Raw genomic sequence first — 22,373 nt, 5'->3', positions numbered from 1 at the left:
CTTCGGCATCGTCAATGTATTAACAGTTTTTCTGAACTTTTGTTTCGTCCTCACTGTAAGATACTCTTTGCAGTTCTTTTTTTAGTGCTCATCTTTATCACAGTGAAAGCACTAACCTTTATCCTTTATCGGATCTTTCTTAACAACATTTACTTTACTATCCTTATCTTTACTCGATTTTTTTATTTTTTTTCTTTATCTTTTTAGAGAATTAATTTCTCTTTCTTAATAGTATTCTCTGTCTCCCTCAAAATATTGAGTCTAGATCGTTCATATTAAAATATATATATATATATATATATATATATATATATATATATATATATATATATATATATATATATATATATATATATATATATAGTTAGTTAGTTAGATTCAGAATTTTTGTAATTATTAAAAAATCCTTCGACAAAAACTAAAAAGAGAGGGGTGCACCAAACAAAAGAAAGATGAATAGGAGGATGCCGCTTAGGTAAAAACGAAGACCATCTATCCAACAGGAAAGCAAGCAAAACCGATGTTACCACCAAAGGCTGCTGGAGGAATACTGTCAACTTTGCGCCTCACCTTCTCCCGCATCCACTCTCCTCAGCCGCGGGAGCCATCAATTCGTCCAAGGTTTCTGTCTTCCCCAACAATATCTCAATCTTTGCATTTTGGATGCGCCGACCCCTGGATTCATGCTTGACATCATCAGTTGATGGATGATGCAATCTTCTTCTCGATAGCCAGGCCATTGTTTTTCAGAATTTCCGCGATAGTGACAACGGTTGCAATTGCTTGGCGAGGTTGAGGTCGAAGAAGAGGGGCTTCTTCTTCTTGGACACCTGGATCCGGTTCTTCTTGTGGGAATCGGCGGCGGTGGCGTGGGGATTGTTCACGCCCTCCGTGATCTCCTCCATCGGGGAGTCCTTATTCCAACAGACGGGAAGGAGGCGACGAAACCCTAACCCTAGCCGTCCGAAAGCCTTTCTTTCGCCCGCCGAAGGGAACCATTCTCTCTATTAATCGCACAACAACGCACCGTGTCAGGCGTTGGGTGTCTCATCGCTGTGGTTTTGGCGTTTCGCTACCCGACGCTTCTCTTCTCAGGTGATCCTATCTACCCCCGCCCGCCTCCCTCCCATTTCACTCCTCCTCATCGGGGTTTCTGCACCCTAACCCCTATTTGTGATGGATCTGGGCGTCTTTGCATCGTGCTAAGCCCCGATTACGGCATGGGATCTCCATTCCGTCTATGAGAATATGACCCAGCAAGTTTTAGGCTAAAGTCCCTCCTTTTTTTTGTTTCGACTTCTTCGGTCGAGATGGTTGGCGTGAGAGAGGAGTGACATGAGTCCTTGATGATGGGTCGCCGAGTGAGCTGGTGAAACGCTACCACTCCGGGCAGACGGTAATCTCCAGATGCAGTTCGAGCAGGATCAGGACCTTGAGGTCCACGACAATACTGGCGACGATCGGTCAGAGGTTCCTCCCAGGTGCATAAAAATCTGATCTTGAAGTATTGGGCTCTGATTCTCGTTGAATTATTGAGAAAAAAAGGTTGAGATTTCTTTTTGATATTTTGATGGTTGAAGATGGACCCAGTTGATGACAGTCGATATTAAGTTTGAAGAATGGCTTGTCGATTATATTTGATTAATACACATTTAGTTTCTTTCTTTACTTTTTGATCTTTGCATTGACATTCACTTTAATTTAGTTGCTGCTTGCTAACTTAATTTAAGTAGAAACAACATAAGTGAATTGCTTGAACAATCGTTCTTGATATATTTATACCAATTAAGTGGTTAATAGTATGTTCATCTATGAAACATGGTTACAGATATATGTTACCGGTTTTTGGTCATGTAAATGCTCCCATACATCAAATATCGACAAATAGGACACAATCCGGCATGGATACAAATAGACTATAATGAGAAAATAATATAAATATACAATTATAGTTGATAAAGCTTAACATTATTTTTTATTATTTGGAATATATAATATTGATACAAAAAATTAGCATTAATTAGCTGGCATCCCTCAAATATTCATCATGAAGGAATTTTTTCTCTAGCAATTAATACTACAACCGTTTAGTGAATGTAGCATTAACTTTTGATTGCTGAGGTACTGTATGATGTTAACTTCATTATTGATATGAAAGTCAAATATCCTAAAAACCCAAAATTCTTTGGAGAATCATGCACAAAGTATTTCCTAAGTATACTACAACTACTATCCTTATAATTATTTTTAAAGAAACTGGATCCTTCAAGGAAATATCGAAGACATATCCAAAAAGTATCCTACAAATATCATAGTTGACATCTATTCATTAATTTGATGTATCCATATTTCAGTGGTGTCCACACTGTGTTCATGAGAGGAAATAAATTTCTCTTCTCATTTATAAGAATTTGGTTTAGTGGAACAAGGTATTGTCCATTGTATTTCTAGGGCATTGTATAAGTGGCAACCTGACATAAATATTAAAGTTTTCCTTTGTTCAAGAGAAGCTTTCCATGACACCTAGATGCCTATGCTAGTAGCTTTTACTGGACAAAAGAAGTATAAAAACCACATAATAAAGCAAGTGCTGTTACTTTGGTGATATGAATTTGGCAACATTTTGTTGTTTGGAGTTGCTGTTTCTAACTGTAGCTGATAGACTTATTTATTATAGTCCGAGATCTCTGTTCACTTTAAAATTGCTGCCTTGTAACTTGTTTCAATGGTAGAACTTGGAGGAACAGTTTAAGGGTTTAGAATCTGTATTGGTACATGATTGAGCAGAAGTGGACAAAGTTTGACATGGATATTCTATGGCAGTTAATTCCAGGTCTTGTGTGATTCCTTAAACTTCTATTGAATTTGTTCAGATGCATCCGGTGTGGCATCAGTGCAAATGCAACACCACATATGCGCCGTGGGCCTGAGGGACCAAGGACTCTTTGTAATGCATGTGGGATTGCTTGGACAAAGGTTGGTACTTCTAATTTTCTCTTTCTTGCTTTTGCATGTAGCTGTTTAAGTTCTTGAACAATGATCCACATTTTATTATTTAATGAAACTGTTTCTTATGTAATTCCTGGACTTTATTTTTCTGTTGGTGCTGTTGATGAGGTAGAAACGCAAAGATGCATAAATATATGTGCATGCAAAATGTAACTTGACAATTAAAGTCTTTCAACCAATATTCCTCATTTGAGTTACTAATGAGGCTAAACCTTCAGATGCATAATGCAGGACCAAAGAGAATGACTTGCTAAAGCTGTTACAGACCTGAGAAGAATGGACTCAGGCGCCAAAGAGACAAAATACTAGTATGAGGTCTTAAAATTGACACTATTAATGGGAAATATAAGTGCCCCAAGGAGAGAATGCTTATTTTGCAGACAACTATTGGAAAACATCTTAAAGAGCCTTAGAGTGGTATTAAGTGAATCTGACTCTGTACTATGGTAATTAGTTGAAATCAAAACTGTACAGACAATAAACAAAAGAAAGTATTGATACCTCAGTTTTAATATTGGTCATTCAGACTTTCATAATCAGTAGATTAGAAATTTTGATAACAATAGATAATTCATAGGAAAGCTTAGTTAGAGCAGTAATTGTGACCAGCTAACTGGTTTGATGTAGATAAAGCTGCACCAGAAGTTTGATGTTATTCAAATGGACCGGAGAGTATGCATGGCTTCGTGAAGAAAAGCCAATAGTTTTGCAGCAGATTCAGGCCATTATAGCATATGAAAGAGCAAAGAGACAAGATTAAGATCAAGGGTCAAACAATTTCGACGCTTTTGTAGGCCATACTAGAATCTGAATTTCAGATTCAGCATTTATGAAAAACAGAATAGTAAACTATGGAGTTTGGAACATTATGTAGTCAATTGAAAAGGCAAAAGAAGAAAATCAACTATAATAAGCAAAATTTTGAGAGAATTATGAAATAAAATAAAGTAGATTTAAAGTGTTGGAAAGTCAACTCTGTATTATAGTGCATGATTTTATCTAATAGATAATCCTAAAATAAATGCTAAGCAATATGTATATCTCAGTTAAACAACTTCCTTCCCATTTCCTCTTCCTCCTCTTGTTCTTCTTCCTTGTGCTCTTTTTCTTCTTAGTAGTTGAGCTAGTTTCATACTTAGGAGTTTTGGTAATTCCTAAGGTCAACTACAAATTGGTGAATTCATCTGTGGTTTAGTTTAGAATTTTAAGTGCAATAACATGGTGAAAAAGGAGACAAAGATGTAGTGGTTTAGGTGGAAAATTTCTTTTGAAGTCTCAAAGCAATAAATAGATATGGAAAAGCCATAACTGGAATGTGAAAGTATGTCTTGTTAGTTATCTTTTAGAGCTTTCTTAGCTTTTAAATATATTTAAATGTCCTCAAGATTGTTTTTTTGTTTGGTAAGCAGTCTTCATCTTGAATGCCTCTTATACTTCATTGTTTCTCCAACAAGTTTCTTTATATTTATATGTTTCATCTTTGGAACCTCCAAGAGGCAAGAAATATACTTAGGCTGAATAAAAGCAATCTAATTCCTTGTTTTTTCACATTTGATTTCCCCAATACTCTTTTGCAAGGGATGATAGTTATCTTTGAGTGTTGCCATTTCCTTTTTGGCATTTAGCATTGGTAATTTAAGATCATGGTCTCTATCTTGACCAAAATATTATTTCATCTGGTTATTCTTTTTAACAAGGCTTTCTGTGGTGATTTAGTCTTTACTTGAAAGTGAAAAATGTTCTTCTATCTTTTGAAATCTGTATGTGTAGTTTTTGGGAATCTCCATGACCTTGAGAAATTGGACCTCTCTCAAAGATTGATATTTCAACTATTTCATCTCTCATATTCTATTGTTTTGTGCAACTCCTTGCGACATTACCCACAGTGTCACCACCAGATAACTCGTCTTTCACTGGAATTGCTTGGATTAACTTATGTCTTCTCTCCACCAAGCCAACTTCATCATATTTAAGAGCAACGACACTTCACTGAATCCTTATCTACTTATGTTATGGCCCTTGTACTTAACTTCTTTACATATATATCTTTCATTCATAGCCAAACTCATGAAGTGCTTCAGCGGTTGAATTAGATTGTTGCAACTTGCAAGCATTCAGTGACAGTTCCATTTTGTAAATTTACCTGTTGCTCTTTTTATGCTTTTGTCTCACCAAATTCTTCTTTAAGCTGATGAACCACTATAGAATTTGTATAAACAGGGGAAATTGAGGAGAATGATCGACTCAAATAGCCCTGCATATGAGATCACAATGGCAAAATTGGTGCCAGAAATTGATATGGAATTTGAAAGCGAAGAGAAGGCATATGAGTTCTACAATAAGTATGCGGGGCATGTAGGTTTTAGTGTGAGAAAAAGTTCGTCAGGTAAATCATCCGAAAATGTTACTAGATCAAGAACTTTTGTTTGCTCAAGACAAGGTTTTCGCAAGGACAAAAAGGGAGCAAAAGAAGTAAAGAGACCCAGGCCAGAAACAAGAATAGGATGCCCTGCACGAATGACCATTAAAATTACGCCAAGTGGTAAATACCGAGTGACAGAGTTTATTGGAGAGCACAATCATCAGCCAGCACCACCTTCAACAACCCACATGTTGAGGTCTCAAAGGATAACTATTGAGCTTCAAGCTGCTGAAGCAGATTTGTCTGATGATTCTGCAACAACTCCAAAAACTACCGGTGAGACTGCACCAAGGCCGATTGGTGGTCCTAGAAATGTTAGGTTTCTTCCTGCAGATTACAAGAATAATCTCCGATCAAAGCGTATGAAAGCCATGCAGATGGGTGATGCTGGATCTGTATTAAAGTATCTGCAGAGCATGCAACTTGATGACCCCGCTTTCTTCTATTCTATCCAGGTCGATGAGGATGATAAATTGACTAACATTTTCTGGGCAGATTCAAAATCCATAATGGACTTTAACTACTTTGGTGATGTTGTGTGCTTGGACATGACTTACAAAATAAATGGATATGGTAGGCCTTTGGCACCATTTCTTGGCATGAATCATCATAAGCAAACAACTATATTTGGTGCTGCATTACTGTATGATGAATCAGTGGAATCTTTCAAGTGGTTATTTGAGACTTTTAAAATTGGGATGCGTGGAAAGCAGCCAAAGACATTATTGACGGATCCATTTATGCCAATAATTAATGCTGTAGCTGTAGTCTGGCCAGGCACAAGTCATCGCCATTGTGTATGGCATGTCTACCAGAATGCTGTTAAACATCTTAATCATGTATTCCAAGGTTCAAAAACTTTCTCAAAGGATTTTAGTAAATGTATTTATGATTATGAGGAAGAGGAGGACTTCTTATTAGCATGGAGAGCAATGTTGGAGAAATACGACCTTAGGAACAATGAATGGTTACTAAAGTTATTTGAAGATAGGGACAAATGGGCTTTACCTTATGGCCGAGACATATTTTGTGCTGACATGAAGAGCAGTCTACAGACTGAAAGCTTGAGTGGTGTGCTAAAGAAGTTTTTGAGTCCTCAGTTAGATCTTCTATCATTTTTTAAGCACTATGAGAGGGTGTTAGATGAGCATCGCTATGCAGAACTACAAGCTGATTTTCATGCAAGTCAAAGCTTTCCAAGAATACCTCCTTCAAAGTTGCTCAGACAAGCTGCTAATGTATACACGCCTGTGATCTTTGAAGTCTTTAGAAAAGAATTTGAGATGTTCATGGATTGTATGTTGTTTAGTTGCGGTGAGGTTGAGACAATATCTGAGTACAAAGTTGTTGTCACAGAGAAACCCAGAGAACACTATGTTAGATTTGACTCCAGAGATTGTTCTGCGTACTGCAGCTGTAAAAAGTTTGAGTTTACGGGGATTCAGTGTTGTCATGTATTAAAGGTGCTTGACTTCAGAAATATCAAAGAGTTACCTCCAAAGTACTACCTGAAGAGGTGGAAAAAAGATGCCAAGTCTGGAAGTGAAGGTGGCAATCGGGTGATTGCAACTGATAGTGATCCCAAGTCCCCCACAAGCTCATCCCTGAGTGTTCCAGTGCCATCCTACACGCAACAGCAGGGTTTTCATGGCATGAGTCATTTTGGTCAAGTAAGTCCACTGAAGACTCAACGCTGTGGTAAAACTTGGTATTCTTAAGTCGGTCTCTGTTTGGCTTATAGTATTCATTAAATTGCAGGATTCATCAGTCTCAGATTTGCATCAAGACTCATTTCAGGCTAACACTCAGTTAAATCAGGTAGAAATTTGTCTATAGTGTACTGAAAAGCTTGATGCTGCGAATATCATGATGCTATAAATTTGCAAACTAAATTCTCTTAGTACTGTGGACTAGGTTTTTCTGAATCCTGAGGTATCTTGGTGCTTTGTGACGATGTTGGCATGAAATATACACATTGCCATACAATAGTGATTAGGCAAATACTATCACTTAAATTGTTTGTATTCTAATCTTATTTTATGCATATATTAGATTGTTGATTATGAGCATTATTGTTCTGTCATTACTATGTAAGGATATTCAGCTACAATCATGCACTCCCAACCATTTTTTGGGAGTGCCCATGTAAACTATCAGATCAGTGATCAAGGCTGTTTAGACATTGTAATCTTCACCACCTGGATCATCTGAACATGTGTTGCTTGTTCTGCAAGTTTAAAATTTTTACATGAAGTGATTTAAGCCAGTCATCGCATTTAGATGATGGAATTGCCTTGTATCCAATGAACATTGACTTACATAGCTTATGTGTTTTGCTTTTCTCCTTCAGGTTGTTGCACAGACTCATGGGCCATGGTCTTTGGTAACAAGAGCAAATTCTTCCTAGAATTGCCTTGAGATAGGCATTGAGAAAATTTTGTATTACAATCGACTGATCCACTTGTGTTAGGATTCAGATGAGATGGTAAAGTGACTCTTTGCAACTAGTAGATAGATTAAGCCAACGTGGAGTCTAATGTCACTATTTGTCTGTATTGTAGATTTCATGTTCATGTATCTGCTGAATAATTTGGAGGATATCCTAAGCATAGGAACATGTTGTATCTGGCATCATACCTAGAGAATTTGATTAGCCATTATCTAGTCTAGAGTTGTCCTTTTTGGTTTTTGCCATTGGTTGAATTTTGTGTCATACCAGTCAATTGTTTCCAGCAATAATTCGTTATAAGGTTCTTTTCAATTGCTTTTATTTGCAAATCTGATTTTGAAAAATCTTGTTTCTGCACTGGACTTGGGTCTTATATTTCTGATGATCATCTTTCTTCAGCTTCCATGTAAGTCATGGTTTGTCAATTTACTTGTTAGGCCAGTGGTATAAAGTAGATATCAGTAACTTCTAAAAGCAGCTAATTTATTGATCAAGTGTTCAGCTGAAACTGCAGTATTGGTCTGATTAATTTGTTAGAGAAATTATCATGAACTTTGATCTATTTTGGTGGTGTTCGAATAAAAAATTTGTGTATAATTTGATTGACCGAGTTATTTGGAATGATTTGGTTGTCGTTTTGTGCATCATGGTTCTTCGAAAAATCAATATCTTCACTGGGGAATTTTTTTGCATTCGTTTTTGTGTCCTTCAAATAGCCTTGGTGTTTGATCTTGTTACTTTCCCCTTGCAATTCATATTTATAGAGGGATAGCAGGTGGCTAAACAAGAATTCTGAACGCAGATAAAGGCCTTGTTGTGAATTAGTTACCCATTCAGTCTCCCATATATGTTAGACTACTCGTAAGACTTAGGTGGAGAGAAAGGATTACCCAAGCAAACAGTGTAGACTTGGCTTTTATTTTTCTTGGAAAAAAAATGAGGTGCCGCATCAATGCCTTCTCTGAGTAATCATTAATGTAGGAAGCTTCTTGATGCACCTCAACCATCAAGTATCCTTGGAAAATCTTATTCAGCTTCGAGTGGTACAATCAGAGTTAATCTTGCTTTTCATCTTAAGAAGACTGAGTTTAGCCAATAACACAATAATACATGGGTTTCTAAATGGCAATTTATCTATTCAATAAATCATTAGGAGTTTTCCTCAGCACCAGAGTTAATATTAATATCTGCAGTATGATATATATGATCTCAAAGGCTGTCTGATAGTTTGTTGAGCCGTCCATTTCTCTTGATATTGTTTGACAAAGCTGTTTCAGGGGTTGGATGGAAACTCGAAGAAAAGTTGCTGGAGTTGTGGCTGGCCCATGATTGAAGCAAGAGTCACGGTGTCATCTCTGTTCTTGTCATGAAAGCAGGACACATGCCTAACAATCTCCATGGTACATAACTTTAGCTCTTGTGCTTCTTGTTTGCACATCTCTCTGTATCAGCCAAACATCTCATGATCCACATATTTGTGTTTAATCTTATTTTTTACTCTCACAAGCTTACAATCCGAGGGCAAAAGGTTTTGCTGAGCATGAGATGAAATAAAAAGTATTCAATCAACTTGATAGATCTACATTTTATCCTCTTCACTAGCTCTATGTAACCTATGATCTTTAATTGTAGTTTGGGTAGATACTGATGCTTAGAGTGTCTGACTCTGGTCCTTGGAGATCATGTTTGCTGCATTCTACTTTACCCTTTCACACAAGTAGATCTTGGTGACTCACATGATGAACTAACAGATCAGGAGAATAAGTTGAGGCAATTCACGAGTGATGATGATGGATCATGCAATGTTAAATTGCACATCAACAAACTTGATATAAGTTCGAATGTGATGTGTTTGTTTGCCTTCACATACATAGATGAATATGTCCAGCCAACTACCATTTGCAGGTCAAGACAAATGACACAGCCTATTTTCTGATTTTGTTGAATCATGACCATGCCTGAGGTGATGTCTCTCCAACATTTTCTTCATTGTAAAAAAAACTTAACCTCAGCTGCTACTTATATTCATGTCAAAACAACCATTCATCAGCTGCCAATTTGGATGATATTTGAGGCAATGATCAGTGATCTCAGTTTCTCACCAGTGATGAGATTTAACTTTGTTTTCTCCTTCCAGGAAGATGTGCTACCTAACGACACGGAGAAGCTCCTCAGTGGTTCAACAGGTGATGAAGGATACTTTTCTTTAATCAACCTGAACCTTTGTAGCTTAATTAATCATGGTGGAAAAATCCAAACAGCATCACTCCAGGTACATTAAACCAAAGATTCTCTCAGCATTTCTTTTCTTAACACTGTTGCTGGCTTCACTCATGCCTCTCTGCAAGCTAGATTTAACCCTCAGGGTCTTGCCATTTTTGTTTCTTTCCATCTTGGTGTCAGCTTTACACACTAATTGTGGTTAGCAAGTCAAGATTAGATGCTAATAGAAGAATAAGATAAAAGGATTAGCATGGCAATGACATCAAGGATAATGATTGGGCTAACAAAAGAAAAAAAATAACGTATGTCAAAAGAATGCCATCACTTTGTACGCTTATGGTAGCTTTTAAAAGATTAGTGCTGGTTGTTATGGATGAATTGTGTGGCTCACTTCACAATCAAAGACATCATCATATCTTGGAGGTGAGAAAGATGAGGAATCTCTCTTCTCTTCCATCAAATCTTTTGTTTACATAATGTTCCATGGAGATCAACTTTTAGATTGCAGCAACGCAGTTAATTGAGCATATCCATCTTTCTGACTTGTTAACTAACTCCTATCTACAATTCATTATACATTTCAGGTGCTCGGATTAGGAACAAATGATTGGTAGGCCACGTAATTCTCCACTAAATAAAGGTAATTTGGACTAATTAAGCCAACAGCTAACATGGATTAAGACGTATCAACCAAAACTCCAATGAAATCATGCTTAAGTGTTGCTAATATAATCGTACGAGTACTATTATCAATCATACTTTCTACGTAACACTCCTTCACTCTTATTGACTTTTTTGCCACATTTTTAGTAACCTAAAAAAGCTTACCAGGAAAACAACGAACCATTGCAAGTCCTTGACGTGATCGTTCCTATAATATAAGAAGACGCCACACCAACTCCTTAGAAAAGATTCGATTAATAATTACTATACATATTAAAACTGTGAGCAAAATGACGATCATAATTACTCTTTTCTGAAATAGTGGTTATTATATAACAAGAATAACTCCTCTACATTTTCATAATGGTTAGCATAACATGGAAGGAAGGTTGACAATATTGTTGTAGCCATAGTGATATTTTGCCCATTATTTATCATTACCTATGGAATGAAATAACTCTTTTTTTCTCCTCTAGTTATTGTTTTTATTTTATTAACAATTAGTCTAATGGGACATTATGAAAAGTCATTTTTTATTATATACAATAGTTAGTAATAATCTTCGTTTTCAATCGAATAAACTAATATGAATTATAATAATATTAGATAAAATACTTAATTAAAACTTTACATACAAATTCTTATTTCGGATCGATAAGTATCTCATAGTCGGATCTTTAAGTGGATCCGACCCGATAACATGCGTAGCTGCAGCTACGCCGTTCCCCGGACTAAACTGCCCCGTCGTCCTTTCCTTCATATATATATAAATAGAGAGAGAGCGAGAGAGAGAGAGAGTGAAGCCGGCACCAAGTCACCTACTACACCGACGCCATTACAACCCACAGCGACAAGAAAGATAGAGTTGGCCGTCCCGGAGGTTGGTAGTCGAGCTCTTGGATCGGTCCCGTGACGGAAGGTGAGTTCTTGGCGCGATCGGAGGTGAATTGATCGGCCTGGGTGCTCTCTTGTCGGCTTTGTTTTTCTTGATCGAGCAAATCAGTTGGGTTGAGTGTCGCGATCGGCGAGCCATTGGTTCTTGCTGCTCGCTATCCTCCGCATTGCGAGAGGTCGTGATCATTCTGGTGGGTTTCTTTGTTTCTTTGTCTTGGGCGTGGGAAAATTTGGGTATTGTCGAGGGGCTTCATCGGGATGGTGGATGCGGTTCCCGTTCTGATTGGTAGATCTGAGGAGTTCTTCGATCTTGATTGTGGATTCTATTGGGTTTTTGATGACTTCTGATGGTCCGGTTCGTGAATTAGAACTTGAGACGGGTTTCGTATTCTGGGGGGTGAGTGTTTAAGGTTTGGAGTTGTCGAAGAGGAACTGATAACGTGGTCGCTGGTTGAGGAGGAGGTGGCTTCTTAACATAGAGGGATGGACTCTGACACTGTTCTTGAACATGCAATGTTCCGGCTCTCTCCGAGACGCTCGAGGTGAGAATTGCTGACTCTGAATCTTGTCCTTTTTGTAAGTTGTTTTCAGAATTTGGAACAAGATTACCTTTTGCAGGTGCGAATTGTTCGTATCTGGCAATGGGAAGACTGAGAAGATAGCATCTGGATTCTTGAAGCCATTCATCACTCACTTGAAGATTGCAGCAGAGCAGGCTGCACGTGCGGCTAGTTCTGTGAAGCTCGAGGTTGAGAGGAGGAAGAATGATGGAACATGGTTTAAGAAAGGAACGGTTGAAAGGTTGGACATAGAGAACATGATAAAGTTCTGGTTTAGTTGGAGGCTTAGGTTTATTTATGTAGTGCATTATGTTCTCATTTCTATGACTGGTTTGAATAGCTTTTGTACAAGCCTCTTATTGATAAACCTTGTTGCAGGTTTGTTCGGTTTGTCAGGACACCTGAAATTCTGGAGTTAGTCAATGCATTTGATGCAGAAAATTTACAACTGGAAGGGGCCAAGAGAGTATATTTGCAGGTGATACACTTCACTGAGTTCTTTAGTTGGATTTGTGAGTAATGTATTATCACTTTTCTGAAACTGCAAAACCTTTCAATTTCAGGGTCCAGGAGATCCACTTTCTGGTCCATTGGGTATGTTCTATGCATGCTATTTAAAGCAGCATAATTTCTTTATTAGTAATCATAGGGTTACAATAATATCGGTTTTTCTTTCCCTTTATGAATGGTAGCATTTGGAGGAAGCCCTGAATACAGTTTACTGGTCCCTTTATACTGATCATTTGTGTTACATAATTGAATGGTACTTTATATGCAGGACAATTTGTCATATTTGGGCATATGGTATGATGGCCTCCTGTAGTTTCCATATCCTAAGAATATTCTTCTACCATTATCAAGTAGATAAACACCTAACAACAACATATTTAACTGGTTATGTCGATTATGTCATAGATTTGATCGGTTCTTCTCATTTTGCTTGTCTGGCATTGAATAATCATCTATGTAATAGCAAACATATAGATAAGAAAATATAATATTGTTTCTTTAATGCATTTAAGTGGATTAGAAAAGTAGGATTGCCCTTTTCACCTTTGTGACTTTCTTGGAAAATTATGGTTACTCTATTTTAGATATAGCTATATTCAATTCTTGACTGTTGTTTAGTATCTCATGCACTGTTTTACTAGACTTGTATTCAAGAAAACATTGATCTTTGGTGTTAGGGGTCTATAGTTTACAGAAAGACTAGTCAGGATCAACTGTTTGAGTTCTAGATTGTTGTGAATAACATTGACTGTGCAACATACCTAGAACTTATTAGGAACAGTTGCCTTCTTTTTGTGGAACTAAGAGCCGCACATATTACTTCGTGGAAATTAAAATGATATTTTGTAGATATTTGTTATCTTTCCTAGTGGATTTGTATAATTACACATGATAAGATGTACTTGCTGTTGTTATTGACATGTGGTAATACTTTACGTTTGAAATGATCTATGAGATTTTTGTTTTGTGTCATTTGTAATATTCTAATTTCTAACCATCTTGTGTTGCAAAAGTCTGTCAATTTCACTCTATCATTAACTTGAAAGCACTGCATATAAGCAGCATAATCTTGTTAATTGAGAATTCTCTTTGGAGCTTTACACAGGTGGAAATCAAGTAACTACTGAAGCAACAGCAGAGATAACAAAGTAGGTTATTCTCCTCATTCTTAAGTGCTCAATTGAGAATGTGGTTTCCAAATTCAGGTGTTATTCTTTTTCTTTCTTAGAGCAGTTTGTACTTCTTCGCAAGAGATGTACTAAACTCCAAATGCAAAATTTATTCGTATAAGTTAGGTGCATGTTTATGGTAGCGTTGTGTTTTATTGGGTTTAGGACTTTAGGTTAATCTTTTCTATTTCTTACTATTTTTGTAGAGAACTTCTTTTTCTACTTACATCAGTATTCATCTACTGGAGTTGATTTAGGACCCTAATTGAGTTTGAAAAGTGATAGCTCAATGTTCTGGATCTTAGCTCCAATTTATAGCTCCTAAATTGTAAATCAAAGTCAATTTCAATACAAATCACCAGATTAAATTGGCATCGGCTAAGGCCAACTTGATTTCAGCTGATTCTGAACCTTATCATCATAATGGTCACACTTGGTTTGACTCATGGAACCTTTTTTTTTTTTTTTTTTTGTATTTGGGTGATTTTGATCAATTCTAACTTTCGACCTCAAGAGAAGGAGAAGCAGAGGTGGCTGGCAATTGCCATAAGCTACTGAATGAGGGAACATAGGAAACAGCAGTGGCCTTTACTGTGATGTTAAGGAGACATCACGGGGGAGCAAAGGAGGGAGGGAGGGAGTAATTCTTGGCCTTTACACAGGAATGCAATGTTATATGATGTAGATTTAAGGGAGCTGGAAATGCTATCCGATGATAGATGTTGTAGATTTAAGGGAGTTGGCGTTTCCTTCTCTATAATGAGTTCTTTTGTTTTTCTACTTTCGCATTACCAAATATTTCACCTATATTTGATAGGTGAAATATTTATTACAATGGGAGCCACATAGATTTTGATTTTATTCTCGCTTTTGTTTTAATAGTTATTTATTACAATGCTTTTTTTATGAAACGATCAATATATGCTTTCAAGATATACATACCACAGTTATTTTATTGATATTTTGTGAATTCCAAGGTAAAAATCTTTTATGATTTTTTTTGTCATATGTATATAATTTTTTGTTATTTATGTTTTACTAAGCTTAACCCAAATAGTTGGTACTTTATGGTTTTGCTGTTGTTGTTTTTTTATTTTATTAAATTTTTAATGGCTTCTATTTTTCGATTATTTTGGTTTGATCTTGATTCCTCTGATCTTGCCGATCTTGATAGTCAACAGGGTGTATGATGTTTTCATGGGGAAAATGTTTTCTACTGGTTCTGACCTAATTTTTCATATACGATCTTCTATTTTTCTCTCCTCTCTCTTTTGTGATCTTATAAATTGCTTTGATGTTTTACTATGCCAATAGTCAAGCAGCCAACTAATATTTAACCTTATGTCTTGTCCTTTATTTGTATTGCAAGTGACATCATTTTGCTTCATCTGGTATTATAATTCGTTGCTTATCAGTTGTAGTGATACTACTACTTCCTACTGTTTCCTACTCAGGAAGGAGCTTCTTAGAGCTATTGATGTGCGGCTTGTCACGGTTAAGCAGGACATAGCCACAGCTTTTGCTCGGGCATCTGATGCTGGATTTACCCCTGACAGTGTCTTGGAGCTTCTTCACTTTGCCGAGTACTTTGGTGCAAATTGCCTGAAGTAAGTATCACAGATTCAACTCTAAATATGCTATCTTTTTCTCAGTTAAGCAAGAAAAAAAATTAGCTTGTCACAAAAGTGTTTGTCGAGGGAGAAGAAACAAAGTTTCTTATATTGTGTAGTTTTGCTGATATGTACTCTGATAATGATGGTGATCTTTTGGCATTGATAGACATTAGTAATTTCATGAAAAAATATACCAAATTCTCTGTAGATGTGTGCCATGTCAGTTTTGTGCATCTTTCTTCCTGTTCGCAATCATTACAAACACCATCACTCAGATTGTCATACAACTAGTTATTTATACCTGAATTGTGTCAGGGTAGTTGTGCTTTACCATTTTAATAGTGATTTCTTGTGCTAGATGATTGTATGTCATTCTGTCTCATTTATCCAGCTAATACTATATCAGAAATCAACTTCTACAATTAACTCAGCATCCAGTTAAATATGACTGGTGATGTGAAGCATTGACCATCCAAAAGAATCTTGGTTAATACATTAAATACCAATATCTCCTTCTTATCTGTGTTAGCTTAAAAAGGAGTCTTTGTCTTTATCATTTTGTCGAGGCTATATGCAAAGCCTAGCTCATACACTTCCAGATCTGAGCTCCTAATTACTTGGCCCTGAAGTCTGCTAGTTATCTTTTCACTAGGACCAGTCTTAACTCTTGGTGGATAGTCCACCTTGTTACGAACGTCAAGCCAAGTAAATCCAGTTGCATATTGCTCATGGGTTCCTAGATTGACCATCAAGATTTTGCCAGGACTGATCTTAAAAACCTGGATTTTCTTCCAAGGGGATTATTGAGATTGTCTCAGAAATTAACAAAATCATCAATTGATCACAGCCAATGTGGCCAATCCATCCCCATGGTCCAACCAGTTACTTTTGGGCCAATCCAACCAGTCTCACTAGTCCAGCCAATTTCTAGCTGATCTTGTCAATCGTGACTTTTATTCAATTTTCAACCTGTTCCAGCCTATTTTTGGTTGATTTCAGAATAATCCTGATCCCAAATCAGATTTGGCAGATCCAGCTATTTCGGATTGAGAATGTAGTTTCGTAGGATTGATCTGAACTTGGACCAAATTATGGAATCCTTGAACTGGGTTGTTGAACTGGAACAGAGCTTATCCATACGTCCAGCAGTTCAATTCCGTATGCCTATGGAGGATAAAGTGCTAGAGGCTGCTACTTTGAACTTTGGCAAGGTGATTCCATCCTTTGTGGTGCAGCCTGTCATACTGCCATGGTACCTGGTAGCTGGTGCAACCTAGTCAGTTTCCATTGGTTAACATACAACCTTGGTGAAAACATTTCGCAGCAAACTCGTTAGACCTTGTATGATAGAATTCCACTAACCAGCCTTTTAAAGGATTGAAATTTCATCTGAAGGAAACTGAACATATCAACAACAACCAGAGATCTCTCTGTTGCTGTTAGCTACAGATCCTGAATACCTAAAAAGTTGGTATTTGATTTTAACATATTTTTACCAAAAACTATGGTTTTAGACTTTTAATGTCGGGTATGTCCAAAAATGTTTTGCTATCAAAAGCAAGGTTATTTATATGGTATATTTAAAGGATTCCTTGATGCAACTCAATTGAAATTAGTCGGATGAGATACATGTAAAAAATAGTAATGAACAATCAACATATAGTATAGCTGCTCATGATGGCATGTCAAACTTAAGTGTCAACCTGTTCTTGTACTATATTGATAAATTTTTTATAAGTTCTTAAGTGTTCCATGTTCTATCTTCTCTATATTGGATAGGAGTAGATTTGATAAATAAGTACCCAAGTTGGTTGTCCTTTTCTTTGCCCTTTTTTTCTGTTTGGGAATTATTATGATGCTGATTATACTGGCAACAGTGAAGCATGCACCAAGTTCATTTCACTTTGCCAAAGGCACCCTGAACTTGTTACTCTTCAACCCCTGCCACAGTCGTTGCCTCCGCCACTAAAGAACACTAATTATTGGAATGTTCAAACTTCCTCTAGCTTAGATATGTCAATACATGAGCCAGAAGTCGAGCCCAAGGTTCCTGGTAAACCACATCATGGATGTGGCGTTAAACTCCACATGCCCAGTAGTAGCCATCCAGCACAGGAAAATGCAGCAGAGTTGTTGGGTACATATCAGCAACTTAAACCTAGTCAGCCGAAATTTTTAGATAGAACAGTTGGAAAGGTGGTGGATGATCCTACTCCCGCTGCATTGGGAACTGAGCCAGCTCAACAGGATGGAGGGGACTCCAGGCATCTAAGCGTGCAAGACCGTATCAATCTCTTTGAGAGCAAGAAGAAAGAACAGCCTGCGAGTTGCAAAAATCTCAGCTCTAATATTGTTGTTAATAGAATTATAGCAGGGAAAGGGGGCCATAGGAGGTTCCCCTCTGATGCCTCAGATAAGTCAGTGTTTAGAAGATGGAGTGGTGCAAGTGACATGAGCTTAGATCTTAGCAGCAGTGTTGGTAGCAGCTTCAATGACAGAGAAGGCTATGGGAGCACTTCTGGCACTCCTACAACTGTCAATTTGTGGCTTCAATCGGACACTGAAAGTAAAGAGAGCATGGCAACAATGGCAGTCACAGCATCCTCTTCTTTGTCTTCTCATGCTGAGTTTAAAGGTCTCTCAGAAGATAAAGATCATACTGAAGTAGATGGTAACAAGATTTCAGTAGCCCAGACCAAAGCCTTAGATGATGAGCAAGGCAAGCATCAAATGAGCGCTTCTCTTGGTGGGGTGAAATTTTATGAATTAAGTGATCAAGATGCTTCTCGGACCCAACAAAAGGGCCTTTCAGAATCAGGTGATTATGCACCAGGCTATCAACCCAAGTCCAAAGTTACCTCAGAAGATTATTTACAATATAAAGAACATAAGGCTCTGCAGGCCACATCACAAGCTGCAGCAAAGAAAGGTGGGTCGAAAGATCAAGAAATTTTCAGGTCTCAAATTAGAGTGATTCCTTTGCGACCAGATGGAGGTGGAGCGAAGGATCAAATAACATTATATAACCAACTCAGGACTTTCAGGAGAAAAGGAGATGATGTTACATTAAAGGCCAAAGTTTCTTCAGATTTTCAAATTAAGCCAAGTACCAAATCAACAATATCTTTGGAGTCCCAGTCTCAAGGGACAACCTTTCCTAGTACAACAGTGGAAGGTGGTGGGGGAGAGGAAGCTGCTACTGAGCAGACCTTTGGACCTATTCCAGTCGAGAAAAAATTAGATTGGGACCTAGGAATAAATTTGCATAAGCAACCATTGGCTCCTGACTATATTAATAAGGCTTGGAGTTCTGAAAGAAAAAAATGGCCCGTCTCTCCCGTGAGGAGTGCAAAGGAGAGCACAGAATTACTTGATCTGCCTTCTACATCTTCAGTAGAGCAGGTTCAGATGACAAATCTGCTAAGAGGAGGAAATCGAGAGCTGAATGAGGGGCTTCAAATGAAGGCTACAAGATTGGAAGAACATTTTGCTGCATTCAAACTCAGAATTCAGAAGGATGAGGCCGCAGTCTTTCAAACAAACTTACCTGCAGATGTCCATAAAGATTATGTGCTGAAGGGTTCGGAGAAAAAAAACACAATGCCTCCTACAGACCAATTATCTGAGAAGAAACTTGTGAAGGAGACTTATATTAGGGAAGTAGATTTTGATGCTAACTTGCTGTCAGACATGGTAGATAATCAAGAATATGAGAGTAACTTGAGCCCAAAGTTCAGTGATCAATCAGATGATTTTAGAGGAAAATTCTATAATAAATATATGCAAAAAAGGAATTCAAAACTACTAGAAGAATGGGAATCAAAAAGGACTCAGAAAGAAGCAAAGATGAAGGCAATGCGTGACAGCCTAGAACGTAGTCTGACTGAGATGAGGGCTCAATTTGTAGGATCTGCTGCTGGACAAAAGTCAAACCGTGTCGATCATTCTGCTGAGTAGTGAAGTTCATTTAGCAATACTTCGGCTTTAAGAAATAAAGATCAGGTATTAGATTCACCTTTCCTTAATGAAAGTTATCTATCTTTAATTTTGTATCAATATAATATACCATGGCTATGGGGGTTATCTTCTAGCATTGCAACTTATGCTTGAAGGTTTTCAAAAACTGAAGTATATTTAATGTTGCAGCATAATGACACTTGGTGGTTTTGATGAAACCTATCCATTGTTTGATCTTGATTTTCATATTGTAAGTTAAGCATATGAATTTCAAGTGTCAGATATCCAATATGCTACAAGATTTCCATCACATATGGCTACTCCTGCCCAGAAACATCAGTGAGATAGTGAGGAAAATTTTGCTTTTGTTGGACACTGAATATGAAGCTATGTAGAAAAGAGGAAAAAACAAAATGCTTTAGAACTCTCTTAATCATGTGGGTAATATTTAACGTTTCTCTGTTATCCCTTTCATTCATTGCAAGAAGTTGTTATCTCCGTATGGACTTGCTTCTTGCTTCTGACAGTGTGATGATCAATTATTTTTTACCTCTTTTATATGAACGTATCTTTCATATGTTTGGTTGGATCAGAGTATATGCACATTATTTTTTTGTGTTTTGTCGGCTGGAAGCTGAGCCTTTCCATATATAGGGACAGGATTAAGAATATTACAAATAACCAGGAAACATCCTGCTGTGAGTTATCCAGGAATATGAAGAATCAGTTTCCCAATTCATCTCACTTCAGAAAGGAAAATGCAAAATTATCAACATTAACCAGCAGGACAAGTGCACAAGTGCTGCCAACAATCTTTTCTCAAATCAAGAGCATTATTGAAGAGACTGATTTTGTTAGGAGGACAAGCCATATGTATTCAGTCCATGGGGAAAAGCAATGCTAGTACCAATAAACTTAACGAGCTTTGGACTATTATTTCTGATAGTGGATATTCCAAGGAGCAAAATAATCCAGATTCTATAAATAAAGTCCAGAGAAGTGCAGAGTCCAAACTACTACTGAGAAAAGCCAATCTTATTGGTCATGGTTCAGAGTCTGGTATGAATTTTCAGGATATTGTTGATGAACGTCATGTTTTTCCTAACATGCATAGATGAAGAACTGGAGACAAAATTTGCTTATAGCAATCTTGGGCCAATCACTTTTCCTGTGGAATGAAATAGTGACAAGCCAAGGCATGAGCAAAATTTTGAAATTCTGATTCTTTTGGATCATAAACTATTGATGTTCCAAAATTCACTGTCCAAGGTGGATTATGATACTGTTCATGTTACTTTGGCAGTAAATGTACAAAAGTCACTAGAAGAGGGCCCTCAGTCATGGATACTATCAATTTTCTTTCATGCATGAGGCATCAGATACTGAGGCTTATGTAGATGCATATATGGGGCAGCTTTATGGAACTCTTTACCGAACCAAATGGAGTCTGGTGCTATTCAAACAAGAAAGAAATAAGGAATATGTCTATGATTGTTGTCAATGCATCCCAGCTAGAACACATGGATGCCACTGAAGGTTTGAAACGTTTAATAAAACTTGAGAAGAATAACAGGGATGTAGAGTTTGTAACAGATTGTGTATCTGAAGGGCTTCCAGAGGTGTTGACAGGATAGCTATATGCACATGATGGGTTTGATGAGAATGTGATTTTTCTTTAACAAGGTACTGTTAATCTATATTATTTTCGATTTTGTATAGTTTTCTTTAAACTTTGTAGATCTCATTGTTTCTTTGGAAGAAATTCTGAAAACTTGTGGAGATAATTTCTTAGAAATCTTGGCATCATTGTATCCTCCACTTGAAAATGAAAGATAATTTGGCAAGGATTAATGTAGGAATAATATAGCAGTTGTGCTTGCTATGATCTGTATTAGTTAATTTTTCTGTTTAAGCTTTTTAAAGCATGGATATTTTTGTTGACCGAACTATTTAACTTCATTTGCATATGCAATTACCTTTTATGCATCAATAAGTGAACTCAGCTTCAAGCTGTATATTGCTTGATACTTCTTCAAAGCAACTTCTGTTTTTTGGGATACATGATGATGATTTTATTCTCTGTATCTCAGAGCTCCCTGTAAATATAACCCATTCATGCTTGCTGAACATAGTTCTTTTGTACAGGCAACTTGATTACTAATCCTCCTGCAAACTTCACGTCGAGGAACATCTAACTGGGAGTTCCTGAATGGTTGCCATCTAATGGCATTACATTTTTGAGTTTAATGAAAATGAAAATATTTGTTTATTGACTAAATACTTGAAGCAGCTTCTCTTATGACTGTCCTATATATATTTTGGGGGTTTCTTCCTGTATGTTGTCTGCAATTTCGATTGACAATCTTAAGATCTGTTATTTGATGTCTTGCAGCACCTCAATCATTCTTCTCTCTTCAATCATTTATAAGGGAAGCGGATCAAGCATGGTTGACCGTGGACAGAAGCTCAACTATTATACATGGAAAAAAGTTATTTACACTGTTGTGCATTTTTGCATATATGTTACAGTTTGGCTTTAATTTGTTTGATGTATTTAACGAAGGTTTTATTGTTACTCTTGGTTGTATTATTTTTATCTGACATCTTTTTGTACATTAAGACATTTAGAGTGCACAGGATTGTTCTTACCAGAGATAAGTTGAGCTGTGGTCTGTTCCTACTTTTTTCATGTGTTTTATACATTGCAATTACACGATTGATTTGTACAAATATCATGCTTAATTCATACAATGTGTTAATGTATATAATTATTAGAAGCAATTTCTTCTTTTATTTTATTTTATTTTGTTCCATGTGAGTAATATGAAAAGCAATCACAACTACAAAAGGGAGGAAAATGACAATCATATGTAAACAAGAGAGATATTATTTCATTTTACAAGT

General features: G+C 36.9%; 2 protein-coding genes across 10 annotated transcripts; both read left to right on the top strand.

Moving 5' to 3' along the window:
* Positions 1-469: 469 nt before the first annotated feature.
* Positions 470-10,271, top strand: LOC103975502 (protein FAR1-RELATED SEQUENCE 5). 5 transcript variants are annotated; one of them, XR_670972.3, is made up of 7 exons: positions 471-1,481; positions 2,874-2,976; positions 5,215-7,101; positions 7,190-7,249; positions 7,782-7,916; positions 9,158-9,280; positions 10,018-10,271. XR_670972.3 is itself a non-coding variant. In XM_009390477.3 (6 exons), exons 2-6 carry the CDS (start codon positions 1,408-1,410, stop codon positions 7,836-7,838), a joined length of 2,181 nt encoding a protein of 726 aa, XP_009388752.2. In that variant the 5' UTR covers positions 471-1,095; positions 1,311-1,407; the 3' UTR covers positions 7,839-8,192. The 5 variants fall into 5 exon arrangements, 4 of the variants coding, with proteins under 4 accessions (XP_018678050.2, XP_009388752.2, XP_009388751.2 ...); XM_009390477.3 differs by lacking the exons at positions 9,158-9,280; positions 10,018-10,271 and having other exon boundaries at positions 471-1,095; positions 1,311-1,481; positions 7,782-8,192; XM_018822505.2 differs by lacking the exons at positions 9,158-9,280; positions 10,018-10,271 and having other exon boundaries at positions 470-1,481; positions 2,824-2,976; positions 7,782-8,192.
* Positions 10,272-11,292: 1,021 nt separating this feature from the next.
* On the top strand, positions 11,293-22,042 carry LOC103975503 (uncharacterized). Of its 5 annotated transcripts, none has more exons than XR_001975850.2 (9): positions 11,317-12,202; positions 12,279-12,461; positions 12,599-12,698; positions 12,784-12,814; positions 13,836-13,878; positions 15,354-15,506; positions 17,390-19,514; positions 20,124-21,152; positions 21,862-22,042. XR_001975850.2 is itself a non-coding variant. In XM_018819129.2 (8 exons), the coding sequence occupies exons 1-7, from the start codon at positions 12,144-12,146 to the stop codon at positions 19,467-19,469; spliced, it is 2,649 nt and encodes an 882-aa protein (XP_018674674.2). In that variant the 5' UTR covers positions 11,293-12,143; the 3' UTR covers positions 19,470-19,514; positions 20,181-20,315. The 5 variants fall into 5 exon arrangements, 3 of the variants coding, with proteins under 3 accessions (XP_018674674.2, XP_009388757.2, XP_009388756.2); XR_001975851.2 differs by lacking the exon at positions 21,862-22,042 and adding an exon at positions 21,615-21,852; XM_018819129.2 differs by lacking the exon at positions 21,862-22,042 and having other exon boundaries at positions 11,293-12,202; positions 20,181-20,315.
* Positions 22,043-22,373: the final 331 nt, after the last annotated feature.

This window comes from Musa acuminata, chromosome BXJ1-2 (genome assembly GCF_036884655.1).
Source record: "Musa acuminata AAA Group cultivar baxijiao chromosome BXJ1-2, Cavendish_Baxijiao_AAA, whole genome shotgun sequence".
In the NCBI taxonomy this organism is placed as follows: domain Eukaryota; kingdom Viridiplantae; phylum Streptophyta; class Magnoliopsida; order Zingiberales; family Musaceae; genus Musa; species Musa acuminata.
Note: the sequence above shows the minus strand (reverse complement) of the source record. Positions and strands in the feature narration are given on the sequence as shown.

Coding starts and splice junctions, on each gene's coding strand:
- LOC103975502 (XM_009390477.3), top strand. CDS start 1,408: ATGCAGTTCGAGCAGGATCAGGACCTTGAGGTCCACGACAATACTGGC. Junction 2,977..5,214: donor GTGGGATTGCTTGGACAAAG/GTTGGTACTTCT, acceptor GAACCACTATAG/AATTTGTATAAACAGGGGAA. Junction 7,250..7,781: donor CTAACACTCAGTTAAATCAG/GTAGAAATTTGT, acceptor TTTCTCCTTCAG/GTTGTTGCACAGACTCATGG.
- LOC103975503 (XM_018819129.2), top strand. CDS start 12,144: ATGGACTCTGACACTGTTCTTGAACATGCAATGTTCCGGCTCTCTCCG. Junction 12,815..13,835: donor TCCACTTTCTGGTCCATTGG/GTATGTTCTATG, acceptor AGCTTTACACAG/GTGGAAATCAAGTAACTACT. Junction 15,507..17,389: donor TTTGGTGCAAATTGCCTGAA/GTAAGTATCACA, acceptor TACTGGCAACAG/TGAAGCATGCACCAAGTTCA.